The sequence below is a fragment of the Zootoca vivipara genome, chromosome 9 (assembly GCF_963506605.1).
Source record: "Zootoca vivipara chromosome 9, rZooViv1.1, whole genome shotgun sequence".
NCBI lineage: Eukaryota > Metazoa > Chordata > Lepidosauria > Squamata > Lacertidae > Zootoca > Zootoca vivipara.
In genome coordinates this window covers 46,716,578-46,736,541 of record NC_083284.1, presented here as the reverse complement: position 1 = coordinate 46,736,541, position 19,964 = coordinate 46,716,578, and the positions used below count along the sequence as shown (strand labels likewise).

Genomic DNA, 19,964 nt, shown 5'->3' with positions numbered 1-19,964 from the left:
TATATTCCGGGGGTGACCCAGAGCAAAAGCAGGAGCCCCCTTTTATTGAGATTTTGTAACCAAGTAAATCATTAACAACCAGTGCAGTCCTCCTCCAATGACAGCCAGGACATCCCAGAAAAGGTGGAACTTCCCCATGTGTCACATCCTGCCAACACCCAGTTTTCCCTCCATAAGGGAAGTGCCTGATCCTCACGTATCCCTCAAACACCTCCTTGTCACATGTGTGCTCTTTACACATCCCCCTCCCCTCAATCTTGTGACTGCTGCTAGCCTCCCAGAATCTCCTCCCCATTCCATTGTTTTCCTCCCGACCTGGGTTCAACCTCTCTGGCTTGGACCTGCTTCCCTTGTTATAACTTGCCCAAACCAGTTCCATCCTGTTCTCCCCACCTCTGCCCAGTCCTATGGTGACCTGCTGCCCTGCTCTGTCCCAATGACCTAACCTATAGATACGTGTATGCTTATACCGACGTACAATGTGGCTTGCCAGCATTGCACGCGATAAGAACCTTTAACATTTGACAGCTCTCCTGCCAGGCTTGATGTGGCTTGCCGACATCAACCCCAGAATCACTCCCACAACCAATCACCTGTCATGGCTCTATCTAGAAGAAGCTTGATCCAACCTATTTTAACTGGCAACTGGAGCATCTGCAACCCAGATGCTGGATATACACCCCCTCATCCTAAACAGAAAAGCAATTGGAAATTGCTCATTGGACCCATGTGACAGTCCACCTATAGTGCTGAAAACCGTTGCACCACCTTCTGATAGTGCACAGTATTACAAACAGCAGATACAGTCACTTTTCACATCACACCTGTCATATTTAGTAAGGCAAAAGGAGTGTTTTTTTCTTTTCTACTACTGAAGTGCAGAAGTCAAAGAGTGCAAAATACATTACTTAAGAAAGCAATTTAAAAAACCCACTATTCCCCAGTGGGAATGCTGTACTATACTGGCTACAAGCCACTGAGTCCTCTTTTTTTAAAGCTACAGTAGTACCTCGGGTTACAAACGCTTCAGGTTACAGACTCCGCTAACCCAGAAATAGTACCTTGGGTTAAGAACTTTGCTTCAGGATGAGAACGGAAATCGTGCTTTGGCGGCACGGCGGCGGCAGGAGGCCCCCATTAGCCAAAGTGGTGTCTTAGGTTAAGAACAGTTTCAGGTTAAGAACGGACCTCTGGAATGAATTAAGTTCTTAACCAGAGGTACCACTATACTAAAATTTGTGGGAGGAATACACCATCAATGGTTTGTCAACTATAACCCATACCCATAGAAGCACTATACCAGAGCTTTCCAAAATTTTCATGTTGGTGACACACTTTTTAGACATTTATCTTTTCGCGACACAGTAATTCAGTTTTGCTAGCAAATCAGAGGTTAAACTAACCCATTTCCAGCCTTGGGAGGAGCGCGGGGAGCATTTGCGTGATACACAGAGTTTGGAAAGCTCTGCGTTAGACAATAAACAATTTTGCTGTGTAAAACTGTGGTAGTTAATATGGAGAGCTGGACCATAAAGAAGGCTGATTGCCGAAGAATTGATGCTTTTGAATTATGGTGCTGGAGGAGACTCTTGAGAGTCCCATGGACTGCAAGAAGATCAAACCTATCCATTCTGAAGGAAATCAGCCCTGAGTGCTCCCTGGAAGGACAGATCGTGAAGCTGAGGCTCCAATACTTTGGCCACCTCATGAGAAGAGAAGTCTCCCTGGAAAAGACCCTGATGTCGGGAAAGATTGAGGGCACAAGGAGAAGGGGACAGAGGACGAGATGGTTGGACAGTGTTCTCAAAGCTACCAACATGAGTCTGACCAAACTGTGGGAGGCAGTGCAAGACAGGAGTGCCTGGCGTGCTCTGGTCCATGGGGTCACGAAGAGTCGGACACAACTAAACAACTAAACAACAACAACGTTAATATGGAACTGCAACCAAACCTTCTTTTGGAAGTATGCAAGACTCAACAGCAAATATTAAGATTCATTTTGAACATCCTGCCAAACTGTGGATTATGTTACCATAGTTTAGAACCCAGACCATAGTTGGAGCTTCTAAACATAGACAAACCTTGCCTTAGAGTCAGTTGTCTGCTTTCATTTTTTCTCTTCTCAGCACTTACAATTTACTCCCCTCTTTTATGGCAAAGCAACCTCGGGCAGTAGAGCAACAACCATTCCAATAGTTTGTCAGTTCAGGCACTGTGTTAAAACCATCAAGTAGCACAAATTATTGCTTTAAAACTCATTTCAAACCATGGTTTCTGTGCCTGGTTTGCCACCCTAACCGTATATGTCATGGTCTGCCAATTCAGACATCATATCAGCCCCTAGGAAATATTTCTGTACCATGGCTTGGCATGATTTTTGAACCAAACAAAAGATGATACTGAGGAGGAAAAAGCTTCAGAAAGTATGTTAAGAGCTGTGTTACACAAAGGTCTCTTAACGTATTATTCAAATATAATCACTCACCTTTGCAACTGAAGCACAAATTAATTCATGATGAAGCACAACCTTGACACCATTAGCTGTCTCCCTCCCAGCCCAGGAGAGATTTATAGGAGATATATTTGGAGGGTATTCCACATTTCAGCTTATTTTTACAAACTGAAAAGCAATATGAGTACAGTAATAGCCTTATACACTTGCCAGACACCATACACATGAAGGTGCAGCAACACCAATAGTATTTATTTAAAATATTTTTACCATGGAAATATCATTTATGAGCAGTATTTTCCCCAAGAAAAATATCAGAATTCTCCGTCTGAATACCAGTTACAAAGAAATCTTCAGCAAATCCAAAACAGTCTTTACACCTGCAGAGTTTCAAGTTTGCTTATTTAGTGAACACCACTGTCCATTTTTAGATCAGATTTGTTCTTATCGTTCTTCACAGAGTAGATGAAATAGGCCACAGTGTCTTTTTCATTCACTGGAATTGTCCGAAAATGACACCCAATTATCTGCAAGAAAAAATATATATCCTTGAACATAAGTAGGTATTGTGCAGATTTATGAAGAAAACACAGCAGAATCTAGCCTTGCTTTCAAACATAAGTTCTTAGAACTTGAGCATCAGAACTTAATAGGTGGTGCCAATTGGCACACAAGGAACAAGACACCAGTATTGTATTAGCACATTTGCATTTATTTTATACAGTACTGATTTAAAGAATTGTTGTCTCACTTTCCTTGTGGAAAAAACTCCTAGAAAAGCTTAGGAATATCAGTGATAAAGTATTCTACCCTATTTTCCAAGGAATACAGAATGTTCTTCTTACATTTCATCCAATACAAAAACATATCACATAAGCACTTAACTAGCCAATCCATGAGATGTTCTAAATCTGTTAACAACCTGCTGCACTCCATATGTTTTGGACTACAACTTCCATTGGCCCTAACCAGAACAGTTACTGGTTTAAGTTGTAGACCAAAACATATGGAGGGCACCAGTGGTGAAGTCTGTCCTAAACTGTCCAAATACAGAGGCCAAAGCAGTGGTGATAACTGGGAACTCTGGAGCCACTGGGAATTATTTCCATTTGTCCATTTCAGCAAAAAGCAACTGGAAGGAGCATAGCTCCAACTCACTGGATCCAACATTGGTCCCTGAACAGGGAGAGAGCTATAGTTCTACCAAGCAAGACAAAGTAAGTCCATACAAAAAGGTAATGGTTGTTATTGAAAACTTGTTCAAGAGTTCAACATTTTGAAGTGATGTAGAAGAACAATGGGCTACAAAAAAGTAGTACTGGGACTATTCAATTATTCAAAAACAACCTAGAATAAAAAACAGACAGTGAAGTAGCCAAGTCTGTAGATACCAAAATACTAAGTATGCTAAACCGAATGAAACATTCCAAAAGGATCTCCAAACTTCTGAAACGCCCCTAAGAATCTCTAAAACAGTGTTTGCCTTAACAGCCATCCTCCATTGTTTTTTTTTTTTAAAAATACTTTATTGGAACTTTAAAATGAACACATATCATTAAAAGACAGATAAATCATAATTTTTAAATCCACTCACTCCTCAAAAAAAGAGAAAAGAAAAAAAAATTATATACATATAAATCATATAACTCTTATAAATCATATAAATCATAAATCATATATAATCCATTCCATTCATACATCTTAATATAACACTTCGAGAAGACAACAGCAACAAAAGATTAAAAAGAAGAAGAAAAAAAGAATCCGGAGAAAGGGAGAAGAAATAGGAGAGGGTTAAACAAAAGAAAAGAAAAAACAATACAAAAAAAAACAAAAAAAGAAAAAAAAGTAATAGTATTAGCTAATCTTCCTACTAATTAACATCCTCCATTGTTTTGTCTACATTACAACATCCAGTAATCATCTGGTAAGCAGTGAATTCCAGGAGTTGTAGCTTTGTAGAATCTGAGATGACCCACACAATGCAACAAGCTTGAAAGAATCATTATCATACACTGTTCCACTGTTGCAGCATACTCAGCTGACATTTTCAATTAGTTTTCCACTAAGTCTCCGGACCTCTTTCTTAGCTGGTTAAAGTCAATTCAGACCTCCACCAGCATTTATGTGAATTAGCGCTGTCTTGTCTCAGGCACTTTGCAGCGATACCAAATATTATTATGTTGCCCAGCCATCAAACTTGCAGGTATCCTTTCCTTCACTGCCTGCTTAGGGCTTTAGCATCCCAAAGGATTTTGTTTCATGTGCACTCTTGGTTACATCTCATGTGCACAGTCCTATGCATGTCTACTTACAAGTAAATCCCACAAGATTTATTCCCATTTAAAATGCTCATAGGATTACACCTTAACCCTGTCAGAAAGCAGCATAATCATCAGTATGAACGAGTACCAAGGAAGCAATAGTCAGCAGAAAGGAAAGAAGAAAGTCGTCAGAATGCAAGGATTGGAGAACTCTAGTTCAAGTGAGCCACATAATGTAGCACATTGTTTATTTCTTTTTACTGAAGTATAAAGAAGTGAAATTTCACATACTTCAACAAGCTGTGCTTTGTTAAGCCCCGGTCTGGTCTGTAATTTGAAGTGCCTTTTGTATCTTCTTAGTGTGTTTACTTGCAACTGAAACAGATCAACCTGCAAGGGAATTACAAGATGCTTTTAACTCGAGAGCCATCTCAACAAGTTATTTTATAGTGTGGATGCTGCACAGAACTTTCTGGGCGATGTGCTTTCAGTGTCAGAAATCCTAAACTCTAAACATGGTAGATTACATGTTTTGCATGTATATCTGAAGGAGCGTCTCCATCCCCACTGTTCAGCCCGAACACTGAGGTCCATTGCTGAGGGCCCTCTAGCAATTCGCTCACTGCGAGAAGTGAGGTTACAGGGAACCAGGCAGAGGGCATTCTCGGTAGTGGTGCCCGCCTTGTGGAACGCCCTTCCATCAGATGTCAAGGAAATAAACAACTTTCCGACTTTTAGAAGACATCTGAAGGCAGCCCTGTTTAGGGAAGTTTTTAATGTTTGACGTTTTATTCTGTTTTTAATGTTCTGTTGAAAGCCGCTCAGAGTGGCTGGGGAACCCAGCCAGATGTGCGGGGTAGAAATAAAAAATTAGTATTAGTATAAAGCCAATGTTTCAATCCCCATAAATTCCAGCTAAAGAACATCAGGTGCTGGGAAAAGCCTGCTTCGAACCTTGGATAGATGATGTCAAAATTATGAACTAGATGGGCTAATAGCCATTATGCAGTATTCAGCAGCTGCCTATGCAATGATCCACACTGCACATTGAGGCAGTGGGAAAATGCAGAAAGACATTGTGAAGCAGGCCTAGTAAGGAGCTTCACAGCAAACGAAAGGGAACTTCAAATAGACAACTCTATGACAAGTATTTTGTACAGATCATACACCGGGGCCATCTAATTCACTAGCTTCCTCAAACTGGTGCCCACTTTAGTTGTTTTGGACTAAGTCCCATCAACCCCACACAGTACAACCATCTGTCAGGGAAAATGGAAGCTGCAGTCTAACATTTCTGGAGAACAGCAAACTGGAGAAGACTCGTCTGTACCTTCGAAGCTCCCAACTTCTCTCTCTTTTTTTTTTTAAATAGGATGAGCTAAAATGTCAATACAATCAAGGCACAATAAAGTAAACATACAAAAGCATGTGGGATTCAGTAATAAAAAATAATGTCTGTATCACCTAGCCCTTTTTAAAAAAACAACAACATTACTTTGTATGGCCTCCACAAAACATTTGCTTACATGGAGATAATACCAGGAATATTAATCTACTGTACCTCTGGAGCGTCAACATCTTGCACTGGTGAGTCACCATCATCATCACTGCCTTTTCTCTTTCTTCTGTTTCGAACACTTTGAATTAAGTTTTTGTGGAAATCACAAATATAGAGATGCCTTGCCTGAAAGTTTTTTAAAATAAAAAAGAACAACAGGTTAACATTGGGCAGCAACAACATTCTCAAACTTCACTACTCACAAGCTAAAAGGACACCAGTGATTTTCAGTAAAGGGGTCAAGTGACATTAGCCACAAACACATTCAAGGGTACCAAAAGTTGCCAGAGGAATCTTGTTATGTTAACAGGCTACTGCAGTGTTAGCAGCTTGGCTCAGGAAATGCCTTTTACTACTATTTTATTCCCACTGGCCAAGTAAAAATAGTTATCAGAAACTCAGTAAAGCCTTTTCACAAAAGCGGGCAGAATACAAGGATAGGAAAGTGACAACTTTTTGTTACTTCTAATATGATTTAGTATGTTAATGGATGTAAACACTATTTCCACCTTCCAAGAGTATATTCTATACAAACTTATGTTTCTTTGGATTGAAAATCCAAAATTTAGGATGCTATCACTGTGAGTTAGCAGCTGCCAAGATTCAGGGCCAAAGGGGTCTTTTTAATTTAATACATCTGTACACAAAAACTGTCTTCCACTTGGGTTCACTACCTAGAAAGTTCCCCACAGAACTATCAATAGATTTACAGTAAAAACCCTGCAGGATTGGCTGAAAATCTACTAGGAACTACTTGGAAATATCACTTTCATAATACAAACTAAGGAACACCTCCCCCACCAACCCTTCAAATTACCTCCTTGTATTATATTTGCAGTCTGTTATTAGCAACCTTTATTTGCTGCCAGCCATCAACAATGCACTTTTAACTGAGTCGGTAAAATAAAGAGATTCAAAATACTTGTTTGTTCCAGTTAAAAAGCGCAAGCACAGTGTTGGCCATGCATTAGGGAGCCATGAGCCGGCAGACATTTACTCCGCAGGTTAACGTGCTCCGACTTGAGGAATGTCTGTTGCACTAAATGTTTTTTTTCCCCTCTCTCCGCCTTTCCTTTAAACATGATGGAGGGAGTAAGGGTGGGGGAAGAATGAGGAAGACAAGTCGGACGACCAGCCCTCAGGGTTCCTACGATTGCGGGTGTTTCGCCGAAAGAGACAGGATTATAACGAGAGAGCCTGATGGCTGCCAAGGGGAAGACGACACAGTGGCAAAAGTAGGACGTGCAACACTGCAGCACGAGGCGGAGCAGCCAAGTACTGCCCTCTCTAGAGAAACAGAAACACTCCATGAAACACACACGTACACACACGAGACTGGTCCTGGGAGAAAGCGAAAGAAGACCAGGGATTTCTTACGAAGAGACATGCACACGATCACCACCATGATTTGCAAAGGGGGTTGGGGAAGAAGCAAAAGCAAAACCGAAGGGGGGTGGGGAGAGGAGAGAGCATTCACTTCCACCCGCACTTATAAAGAAAGACCAGTACCCCAGCTTTTGCAACGTCAGCCACGCAGCCAACTATATAGCAAGGGCACACAGAACAGAAAAAGGGGAGAAACCCACAACGGCCAGACATTCAATGACCGGAGGCGGGGGGAAGAAAGCAGAGCAAAAAAACAAATCCAACTGCCTTTTACTGCCTTCGTACGCCGGGAAAGGGGGTGGGGGTGGTGGTGGAGGTATAATCCAAGCAAGCACCTTTCACTGATTTCCTTCTTGTTAACTCACCCGGGGCCGCGAATGGATGGGCTGCAAGGGGAAAGGGGAAAGAGATCGATGGCTATTACCTGGGCTCCCCCTTCCAGGGCATTTGCCAGGGACTGAACGCCAGCCAGGTCGCCCAGTTACAAAGAGGCAAAAGGCAAGGAATGCCGCGTAACACTGGGCTTCCCAAGGAAGACCATCTCGCCCATTCGTTTCCCCCTCCTCGCATAGCTGCCAAGTTCTCCCTTTTTTTTAAGGGAAATTCCCTTATGCTGAATAGGCTTCCTCGCGAGAAAAGGGAAAACTTGGCAGCTATGCCTCCTCGGCTCGCTTTTGTTTCCTCCTCCATCGCAGCGTGCAATGTTAAGCGGGGAGATCTGAGGGCTACTGATGTTTTGTGTGCTTGCAGCGGGGCTAGGGCAGAGTGAAATGAAATGAGAGAGAGCAGGCGGCGTCGAACTGCGATGCCTTCGGGTGGGATCAGGCAGGAGGTGACAAAGCCATCCCGGCACGGAAAGCGAGTGACCTGCGCCAGCACTTACGCTCTTGTCCAGCTCGATCTTCACCTTCTTCTGCGAGATGCTCTTCTGGATGCGCTTGCTGAAGCTGGCGTTGCCCGCGGCTCGGCTACACCTCTCGCCTTCCTCCCGCAGGCAGCACAGCTGTCCCGCGCCGGGGCCCGCCGCGCCCGGAGGTCTGGCCGAGCCCGCCGCCGTGGCCGCAGCAGCGGACGAAGCAGCTCCGAGCCCGGCCGGCGGCTGCGGGAGGGGCGGCGGCGGCGGCAAGACTTCCACGGCGGCGGCGGCGTTGGCCACCACGGCCGGGACGGCGGCAGCTTCTCCCCCGCCGCGGGTCACTTCGTCGGGGCCGAAGCCGTTCATCGCCTACCTCCGCCCGGGCTTCGGGTTTTCTCCGTCGGCAGCCGATGCCTCGAAAGTAAAGTACTGTACAACTCAACGGGGCAGCGTTGCTGCTGCCCCCCGCCCCGCCGCGGACGCTCAGACGCCGCCTCCGTCGCTCCTTTTGTCAAGGAGCGGAGGGGAGGGAAGGCAGTAGCGGGCGAGGGCGCGAGAGCCACCCAGATCCCCTCCTTGCAGCCGCCTGCGCCGAGCCCCTCGGGGTAGCGGGGAGGGAAGAGTAGGGGGCTTCAACCCCGCAGCTCCAACTCTTTGGAGGGGGGCGGCAAGCAGAAAACGTCCACTCCGCTGCCTTCCTCCGTTGGACACCGGGAGGGAGGAAAGACACAAACACCCCCTCCTCCCTGTGTGTGGAAAGACTGGGCAGGACGAGGGAATCGCTTCCCTTCGAGCAGCGGGATCCGCACTGCGCGCAGCCGCCCGCGCTGGCCTCCCTCTCCTCCAGGCTACGGGCAGAGCAACTCGGCTTGCTTCCCTCTCATGTCATGTGCGGCGGACTTTTCAGCGGTTTCCCTGTTGCTACAGCAGCAGCAGCAGCAGCAGCAGCAGCAGCAACCTGCCGTACTGTGTGCGCTGGGGTGTTCTCCACCCCCCTCCCCATTCCTGCTCCTTCTCTTTTTACCCCCGCCTTCCACGGGCGCTCATGGGGGTTGTAGTTTTTCGGCATCGCTTTCGCTCAGGTCGCGGAAGGGGCCAGAGACTACAGATCCCGAAATGCACCGCGAAGCAAAGCACCCGCCGCCAGGGTTAAGCATATTTACCAAAGCGAGCGACGGAGAGTGCAGACGAATTTGCAAGCGTCTCCTCGCCTGGGCGCGCGCGCACCAACACAACAGGCCATTTTACTGGCTCATAGCGAGGGAGATGCTTGCAAATTACACACCAGAAAGGTCTTTCCGCTCGCCTTCCCCCAGCTCCGCCTTCTCTTAGACTCAGAGGATGTGTGCAACGGGAAAGAGTTAATGCGTTTGTTAGTTTGGCTGCAAAAAAGGAAGAAAGACGCAGTCCAAGTACGTATACGCAGCAAGCACTGCGTTCCTCCTTCCACAGCCGCGGACGTGAGGGGCGCATTAGTTACACAAGAGAGGGCGCTTTCAGTAAGCCCCTCGCAGCCGTTAGTGCATTTGAAACGGAAATGCTTCGGGAAAGTTGAAAATGGAGCAGCTGCCTTTTGCTGCTGCAGCTCAAGCCGCAGTAACCTCTCCCATTTGTGTTCATGGAAGCCCCGGCGCAGCCGAATTTACAGCTGCTGCCTTCCGGTGACAGTGCAAAGCCGAGCAACACCGCGCGCGCGCCCCCTCCTCTCCACGGACACCTTTTGTAATCGTTACCAACAAGCTCCTTGGGGCCTGCTGCATGTTTGCAAAAGCACATTCAGAACTCTGTTGGGGGAGGGAGCCTTTAGACTTGAGGCTGGGCCTCAATTTTAGGAAATTTCCCTCCCACCTCATAGACATCCATTAGGGCAGACGCCTCCGTCACAACGTTCTAGCCTCGGAGAGATACTCCTTTTGTGTTGTCACGTGTCCGGAGTTAAATACAAAACTCGGGCAGATAATCTCCCTGCTGTTAAAATGACGCTGCCTCCGAGACTGTCGTCAATGCGAGGGGGAGAGAAGTAGGCCTTGGGTACGTGAAACCAGGGAGATTTTAAGCGGCCGTGATTCTACAAAATCCTCTTTGTAAAAAATTATTTGTGTGTACTCAAGTGGAATGACTGAAGAGGCTTCACAAAAAGAAACATAAAAACCTTGTATCGGTACCAAGAGGGTGACTCATGAGATACTGGTACCCAACGTTTCAATTTAAAATGCGAACTAAAGCCCCTATTCTGTACATGCTGCATTTGCTACTTCAATCAGTGGACCCACTCAGATGCTCAGGCACCAGTTTCTCTCTCTCTCTCTCTCTCTCTCTCTCAAAACAAAAACCAACGAACAGCAGCAACACATGCAGATCACTGGGATTCATACTGCTTTATACCATGTCCTGAAAAAAGAAAATGTACAATTGCTTATTTAAATGCAGGAATCTTTCACCCAATGTGCGACTTGAACCCACAGCCCTGAGATTAAGAGTTTCATGTTCTAGCAACTGAGCTATCCCTCAGGGTTGGCAATCGCAAAAATGGCCTTGAAAACTTATCATTTACCATTTCTTTAAGAGAATTTTGATGGTGTTATCCATTCTTATTAGTCTGCATTTGATTCAACTCAATGCCTCATTCTCTTGAGTTTCTAATATTTTTATTTCTCTTGGTAGGCTGCTTTTGCTGGGGGTGAGCCCTGAAAAGTACAGTACTGTAATTAATAACTGCAATGAATAAATAATGTGTTCAAGATGGTCATCCCTGCTCAATCTCTTTGCTGCGCAAAAAAGCAACTCAAAGCACTTTCAAAGGATGCAGTTCTTAGTACTTGGAATAATGCTTTAGCCTTCATTTGACTGAAGAATTCTGTACACTGTCCAGTACAGCAGCAGCAGCAACAACGTTTACACAGGCAGTTGCCTGGAGACCCTCAGAAGGGCATGAAAGAGAAATGAGGGGTGACATACAAAAATGACAACAACCCCCCCCCCACATACCAAATGTATATAATTTCCATGTCAAAAGCAGAAAGTTCAGTTAAAATGTAGGCAAAGCAATATCTAAGGACAGAGCAGCTGCATCGCAATATTCTGCAAGCATTACATACTTATTATATGTCTTTGCTTTTCTCTCTCGACATTGCATAGTGTGCTTAGTTGATTTTATCCGTATAAAAGACACAGAACAGCGGAAAACTGGCTAGTTCACTTTCTGTCCAGATAACACCTCTGTTCAAGGATACTCTGGTGATAACGTGCAGAGCCTTGAATTTTCATGTTCTGCCTATCCCACTCAATAAGAAAAAAGCATTACTATATTTATTTATACTTTGCTTTTTTTCCCCTCACAGGGACTCAAGGCAGCTTATGTAAAAAAAATGAGAACTGCTAAAAATAATAATAGAAAAAGCTATCATTAAAAAGTAATTAAACCTTTTATGATGTATATACAGAAACAATGTACTGAAATGAGCTCACTTGCAGGATTTGATTAAGACACTTACAATTATCAAATATAAATAGAAAATATAAATATGAGGGTAAAAGGTTAATATGTCAATAAGGTATAATTTCAACGTACAGTGTATAAGGTATAGAAAATTACATGCAGAAGAAATGAATAACTGATAAACCAGAAAGGGAAGTTTGGGTAAGCCCGGGGGGGGAGGGATAGAAATGTAAAATGCAATTTGTGGTTTTTTTTTATTTAGTATTGATTATGGTAAATTTTGTTGGAAAAATTTAATAAAAACAAATTTTTTAAAAAGTAATTAAACCTTGAAATAAGTAGAGCTATATACGTACAGTATATAAAATCTATTAAAACCAAACAAATAATTACAATAAAAACAGCACGGCACCAGCCCTTTATTAAAACCAGTCGGTTCCCAAAAGTCTATTGGAACAAGAAAGTCAGCAGAAGGACAACAAGGAAGAAGCCAGTCTGGCTTCTTTAGGGAGGGAGTTCCAAAGTCTGGGAGCAGCCACCAAGAAGGCCCTCTCTCGCATCCCTATCAAGCATGACTGCGAGGATGCAGTACCAAAAGAAGGGCCTCACCTGAAGATTTCAAAACCTGGGCAGGTTTATATGACGGAATATGGTCTTTTGGATAGCTTGGACCTAAGCTGTATAGGGCTTTATAGCTGATAACCAGCACTTTGAGTTGTTCCAGGAAAGAGACCAGTAGGTGTGGGGATTACACAAGAAATGTGTGGGAATGACAGATCTGGTGCTGGCAAGCCACACCGATCTTCAAGAGTGTGGGCATTAGCGCGGCAAACCGGCTAATGTCAGAATGGGAAACACGTGAAGAAGGACAGGTCAGAGGCTCAGGTCAGCAGGGCAACAGGTCACAACAGAGCTAGAAGGATCTAGGCGGAACTGGATGAATCAGGACAAACCAGATGGGTCAAGCCAAGGAGGGCAACACAATGGGAACTAGGAGGGGGTGTTTACAGAGTGACATGTGCTTGGAGCATGGACAGAGGGCATGGCAAAACAACACGTGGGCTATGGAGGATGTCTTAGGGAGTGACCGGGTGTGACGTTACAGGAAACATCACCTTGTATGGGACTGCACTGCTGTAATTGGCTAGAAGTTACACTGTCGTAATGATTAACTGTCATCCTGAGCTTTCAATAAAAGGAAGCGCTCGAGCTCTGCTCTTGGTCGCCTTCCCATTGAGTTCAACCTGCCTTGAGTTGTGTCATCTTTGCCATTACAACAAGTAGGCAGTGGAGCGAGTTGTATACTTCCTATAACCAGCCATAGCTGCCAAGTTATCCCTTTTTTAAAGGGATTTCCCCTTATGCTGAATAGGCTTCCTCACGAGAAAAGGGAAAACTTGGCAGCTATGTAACCAGCTCCGCTCAATGATGTCGCTGCAGCTCTTGAGCCAGTTGACGTTTCTGAGCACTTTTCAAAGGCAGCCCCACGTAGAGTGCAATATAGTAATCCAAACAGGATGTAACTAAAGCAAGCATCACTGTGACCAAATCATACATCTCAAGAAATGGGCGCAGTTGACGCATGAGCTTTTACTGTGCAAATCCACTCCTGGGCACTGCAGAGACCTGGGCATCCATACTCAGGGCCGAGTCCAGGAGTATGCCCAAACTAAACCTGTGTTTTCATGGGAAGTGTGAGTGTGACCTCATCCAGCACAGGCTGAACCCTATTCCCTGTTCCATCTTCCAAATGACCAAGAGCACCTCTGTCTTGTCTGGACTAAGTTTCAGTTTGCTCACTTGGCCCAATCCACACCATAAAAATATATTGACTGACTCTACCAAGGCCATCCTGCTCCTGGAATCCTGTGGACACCAAGACAACCTTCTATAAATTCTAATTACTCATATTTATGAAAGAGAGAGAAAACCTAATCTGACCCTCCTTACTCTCGAACTTGGGGAAGTCACACACTTCAAAGACTTAAGCACAATCTTACGTATGTTTACTCTGAAGTCCTGCTATGTGCACATCAGATTAAAGACATAGATACCATATATTTATATCTATATACAGCCATTGAAAGCCTTCTTGTAAAACCTACAAATTTTACTTTCAGGAAATTCCTATAATTCATCAGGGCTCCCTGATAAATTCCAAACTCAAGGAACAATCACTAAGAATATATCAATACCTACCTCCCCATACACATTTGACGGTGCCATATAGTTCATTAATGAACTAACAGAACAATCCTAACCATGTCTACTCAGAAGAAAGTTCTGCTGAATTCAGTGGGGCTTATTCACTGTGAGTGGAGTCAGGATTGTAGTTTAACTTACGGTATTTTTTCTTCGGTGCACTGGCCTTCTCAGCACCTGAGCTCTTACCTCTGTCTCTGAATCTGAAGCAGAGATGGCCAGGCACTGTAATGTCTGTTTTGAGCATAGGAAGAAGGCAGGACTACAGCTATGCCAAGTTAGTTTTGTGGCCTGTCTGGGCACAAATCCTCCTTGATGAAGGTTGGAAGCAGTCTGGCAGCAGTGTCAACCTACCTCTCTTCCAAACCAAGCAAAGGGAGAGGGGTATGTGCCCGGCAGGGGAGCAATGGTAACTCAGTAAAAATTTGAAGGATGGGTGGAGACTGCACAAGTTACATCCCATAGCATCTGGTTGCAACACAAGCAACCCATGTTGGAGGCATACAGTAGTGCCTTTTAGAATTGGCACAAATGTTTCCCTGGAAACTCCAAACCAATGTCTGCATTGGATCTGAAAGTCAACAAGAGTCAGTATACATCCTGGAACACATGCTTCCAAGAGTTTACTGTTGTCAGGAGGAATGCAAATATTTTCTTAACCAGCTGTTATATCTGAACAATTTTAAAGGGTTGTTATTAATGCAATGTGCTGGTAGGAAAATAAAAACTTGCTGGATGTCACTCAAATGTTACTTTGCATTAGGAATACTAATTTTACAGACTAGACTTTTAAATCATGCATTTGCCCATGCAAGAATTAAACTCATGGAGTGCTGTCTGTTTGGGGTGGGGTGGTTAACTCTAAAAGTTGTAGCAATAAGGTTGGAAATACAAATAAAATTGAAAGTAGATTCCATTGAAGCAAATAAGTTTAGAAAGTCACGTTTAGGATCAGAGTGCCAAACTGGAAGTTAAATTCAGAATCTCATTTCTTACCTCATTTCATGGCTATACTTTGTAAGTGCTAAAACCCCCATCCCCGGCTGAGATGAAGTCTAAGTATGTGTAACAGCATTTGCTTATGTTCATCCCTTGTTTATCTTGCTTTCCCTATTTTCTACCCCAGCCATCTGAAAGAGGAACATTCTTCAGTAACTTGTGCCCTGAAGCAGATCATTCTGTTACATGAAAATTAATTATTCTTATATTCATTTCCCATATAACTCTTCTTCCAAAAGCTACTGTGCCAAATGTTAGCTAGCACTTTCTGCTGCAAAAGGCAGATTCTTTCTGAATAGTTTACTGTCTTATTGTTACTCTAATCTTTCAGTGATGGCTTCAACTCTGCAGGGAAGGAAACCACAATATAAAGGCAGAATGAAACTATTTTCCTTAAGAAACTATCTGGCTTAATCCCAGTGCCAGGATATAAAGGGCAAGCCTGTTTCTTTAATCACAGCTCCAGGGCTGCTGTTTTGAAGTACAGCAAAGTAGAATACTTCTTTTTTTAAAAAAATCTGATTGGACTTCAAAAAGTTTCTTCACACATAGTCTTTAAATTCCTAGTGGAAAGGACTATTAAATGTTACTTTTAAAATTTACTAGTGAAGGACTTGAGGACCATAGAAAATTTGAATGCTTATACTAATAGATAATATATTTTAAAAATCAAACTCATTTCATTATGTATCCTATGCATGTTAAAGACCCACTTTTGTTTTATTGGAGCTATGCCAATTATATATATAAAGCATTGCAACCTTAGCAAGTTTTTCTTTATGCCAGTGGCAAATACCGTGACAAAACCTATTTGGTTAATTTGATGTTGAGTATGTTAGTTTATTTATTTGCAAAATGCCTGTGCAATGTGTAATTATATCAATTTATATGAAAATGCATATGCTACAATGAAAAAACACACATTGACTTTTGATTTTTTAAAAGCAAGAACACTAGTATACTGGGGGGGAAGTTTAATTAATATGAAACACACACAATTTATATAATTATTTTTTTAATAATCCCTGAACTCCTCTTCTCCCTTCCCAGCTGCTTCTGGGAGAGGCTAATTGCTCAGCTGGACTTGATTGAGGGCAGGGGAGGCTGTACTTTATAATAAAGTGCAGGATACATGCACATTTTGGATAACATCTGTGAACACAGATTAAACACCTGGCACTGGAAATGCAGTGAGTGCACAGTAAATGGGAGTGTGACCACAGAAGCTGAAAACAATAGTCAGAAACGGTGCTCCCCCTTGCCACTTCCAAGCAGCCCACCAAACCTGGTTAACTTAAATGACAATATGGTACTCCAAAATACGGAATGCTGCTTTAAGGTCTGCTTTCTAACCAGAGTCTTAAATAACACACATGGTTTAAGATCTTGGTTAGTAAACCGATATTCAACTACCATTTCCCATTTGGGAACGAACAACAATGAATTGTTGTTTCAGCAGTTTTCAGTGAGTTGAGGAATTCATGGATCATTTCCCACTCAGGGAACACAAATCATGGTTACTTGTTGAATTAGTTTCCCTTGCTCCGCTGTTTCATACTCTATACAAGAACATTAAGTGATTTAAAAATATGTCAGGGTGGGGAATCCCTTGAGACTTAATGTGTACACACTATACTTTAAAAGTACTGTACATTATTTCCCTCCTCAGGGAATTCTGGACAATGTAGTTTACAGAGCTACAGTTCCCAGCAACCCTTAACAAACTATATTGCCCCAGATTCTTTGAGGGAAAGGATGTGCTTCGAAGGTATAGTGTGTATGGAACATAGCTGCCAAGTTATCCCTTTTTTACAGGGATTTTCCCTTATGCTGAATAGGCTTCCTCGCGAGAAAAGCGAAAACTTGGCAGCTATGGTATGGAAAGAGGAGGATAGTAGCCATGTGTAAGACATAGTAGTAAAACCCTCTCACCTTATGCACCTTAATAAGGCCTTTCTTTGCAACCAGCATCAATACAAGCCCCAGTCCTACCACAGTAGCATAATTTGCTTTTGTATGTAATGGATGAAAGAAATTGTCTGGTTGCTACCCCCTTTTAAAAGCCACTTAGATATATACTCTAATAGATCAGCCATTAAAATTTTAAACTACCAACTAACGGTTTTAAAAATGCTGCTTCCTCTCCTCCACCCCCTTCCAACCCAGGTGCTGTGCCTTTAAGTACTACCATAAATAAAAAATTAAGCAGGCTTGATTTCTGTGTTTCAGCAAAATCAGAACTTGTTGCAACCTTAGTTGCTCTTCCTTATTGCTGGAATTTATAGTCTTATAGCAGTTCGAAAGCACGTCAAAGTGCAAGTAGATAAATAGGGAATGCTACAGCGAGAAGGTAAACGGCGTTTCCGTGCACTGCTCTGGTTCGCCAGAAGCGGCTTTGTCATGCTGGCCACATGACTTGGAAGCTGTACGCCGGCTCCCTCGGCCAATAATGCGAGATGAGCGTGCAACCCCAGAGTCGGTCATGACTGGACCTAATGGTCAGGGGTCCCTTTACCTTTACCACAAGATTAACACAAGCAGTGAGATTGTCTTAGGGGAGTAGCACATTATATCCATGATCATGGGTTTCTTGAGGAATATATGCTATACAGTCATACGTCAGTTGAAGTACGCTTCGGTTTGAGTACTTTCAGTTTAAGTAATGTACTCCGCGGACCCGTTTGGAATGGATTAATCCACTTTCCATTACTTTCAATGGGAAAGTTCACTTCACGTTAAGTACGGACTTCCGGAACCAATTACAGTCATACCTCGGGTTAAGTACGCTTCAGGGTGAGTACTCTGTGGACCCGTCTGGAACAGATTAATCCACTTTCCATTACAGTACTGTACTTTCAATTTCTTTGTTTGTGACTCACTTGAGCACAATCTAACCATTTTGTTTCTGGAGGGACCCAATACCAAATGAAAGCAGCACATTCATATTCCACATAGTTGGGAGGAGTTATTCCCTTAAGATCACCACACAGTAAACATGGGGAATTATATTGGAACCTGTAATCAAACACATACACTAGAGTAGACGGTTTTGTTTTTTTAAAAAATGAGGGCCGCTTTATCAGGCATTTCATCAGAGTTTGAGGAAGTGTAGTTGTGTTGTTGTTACAGGTGCCTTTGGAGTATTCCCAATGTTTTTGGATGCTGCCCCTTAAGCCCATCAACTCAAGCGGTAGATCAATATACAGTGGCTAAATGCGATTCTTACACACAATGGGAAAAAATACTGCACATACACCCACACCCAGAACATAAATCTACATTTTATCCATTCTGAAACGTAATAAGAGTACTGGCAATATTTCATCTTGTCCACGTCCACTAAATAAATGAAAACTAACATGTAGGTGGGTGTGCGTACCAAAGGCCTCTTCTTTATATTTAAGGGAGTCTGTCAATCATGGACACCTATAGAAAAATTTCAAGGTAATGTATTTTTTTGGGGGGGTGCCTGTAGATTTTGCCTATTATCTCAGGCTCTACAATCAATAGAAACTTACTCCTTTTAAATAACAATAGTAATGAATTCTGGCAATTATGGTTCAGTGGGGAAGGTGCGTGCCTCCTCTTGCTGCCCACCCCACATAGACAGAACTGCCTTGAAAGTTACGACGGGGGCTGTTCTGCTTTTGAGATGTTCAAAAACCATATCCCGCCCCCCTTGGGGGCCAAAGAGGATCGATGAGGGACAGTCACCGCTGGCCAGACTATGGGACAACAGCCTTTTACAGTAAAGGACAGCTGGCTAAGCGACCATGAGGCAGACAGCGTGGAAGCAGCCTAGAGAAGCAGCAACAGGTGGCGACGGCAATGCGAAAACTTTCAAGCTGCCTCAAGCAAGCAAAGGAGGGGAAAAACCCAAGGCTCGGCAGAATCACGGGAAAGAAGCAAGGCGTGCACCCGTGTTATATCTGTTATAGCAAAAATGGCGAAGAGGGGTGTGAGGTACTTCCTCAAAAGGCAGCAAATCATCTACCCGGATGATTTGCAGTCGCTTCCTCACTGCAGCCAGAACAATGTTTGCAGAAGACAAAAGTAATTTTTGAGTAAACATGCGATAGATAAAGGCGGCCGGCGAGCCTGGGCACGATTACTTGGGCGTCCAATGTCCCTCGAAGTCGACTGAATGGACAACCGAGGACAAGACTTCTCTCCCCGACCCCTCCCCCCCTTTTTAAAGGGCAAATGTTGTGCAGCCCTTTCTTTAAAGCCAGAGGCTAGTGCAGCTTCCAACAGATTTACAACAAGGAGCAAAGCACAAACTCATATACGCTCCCGCCCGAGCTGTTTTCCTTCCCTCTCAAACACAGGAAAACTGTTGCCACCCGCAGATGTTTCCCCCCTCCCCCCTATTTCTCTGGAGCTCTTCTTGTTTTTCTCACTTCTTTTCCCTTCCCCCTCCTCCTTTGTATTTTTAAACCACGCGATTTCACCTTCCTCGGACCAATAGCAACTCCTGGTTTATGCCTTGGCCAATGGCAGTGGTTTCTGCGGGATTTTCCCTACCAGCCCTCCAATCGGAGGCGCGCTCTTAATCCCACTCTCTCCACACTCCCTAACCGGTTTCAACGGGTATGAAGCGCAAGCAATCCCCTCCCCCCGCCCTCTTTTCTTCCCGCCCCCTTTCTCGACCGAACATAACGACTTATGCTGGCGGCGTCGCATGAGCCCTCAGCCAATCGCCTGATTCGAAAGGCGCGGGGGCGAGGTTCAAACCAGCCGGGTAGCCAACCGGAGAGCTTGAGGGGCGGGCCCCGCCGCGAGCTTTGCGGGTAAAGTTGCTGTGGCGG

The 19,964-nt window shown here is 43.9% G+C and overlaps 1 protein-coding gene across 1 annotated transcript; it reads right to left on the bottom strand.

Moving 5' to 3' along the window:
- SAP30 (Sin3A associated protein 30) lies at positions 1–9,493 on the bottom strand. Its single transcript, XM_035114022.2, has 4 exons — positions 8,544–9,493; positions 6,278–6,400; positions 5,008–5,106; positions 1–2,979 (listed from the first exon to the last, which is right to left on the bottom strand). The coding sequence occupies exons 1-4, from the start codon at positions 8,880–8,882 to the stop codon at positions 2,857–2,859; spliced, it is 684 nt and encodes a 227-aa protein (XP_034969913.2). The 5' UTR covers positions 8,883–9,493; the 3' UTR covers positions 1–2,856.
- Between the last annotated feature and the right edge of the window lie 10,471 nt (positions 9,494–19,964).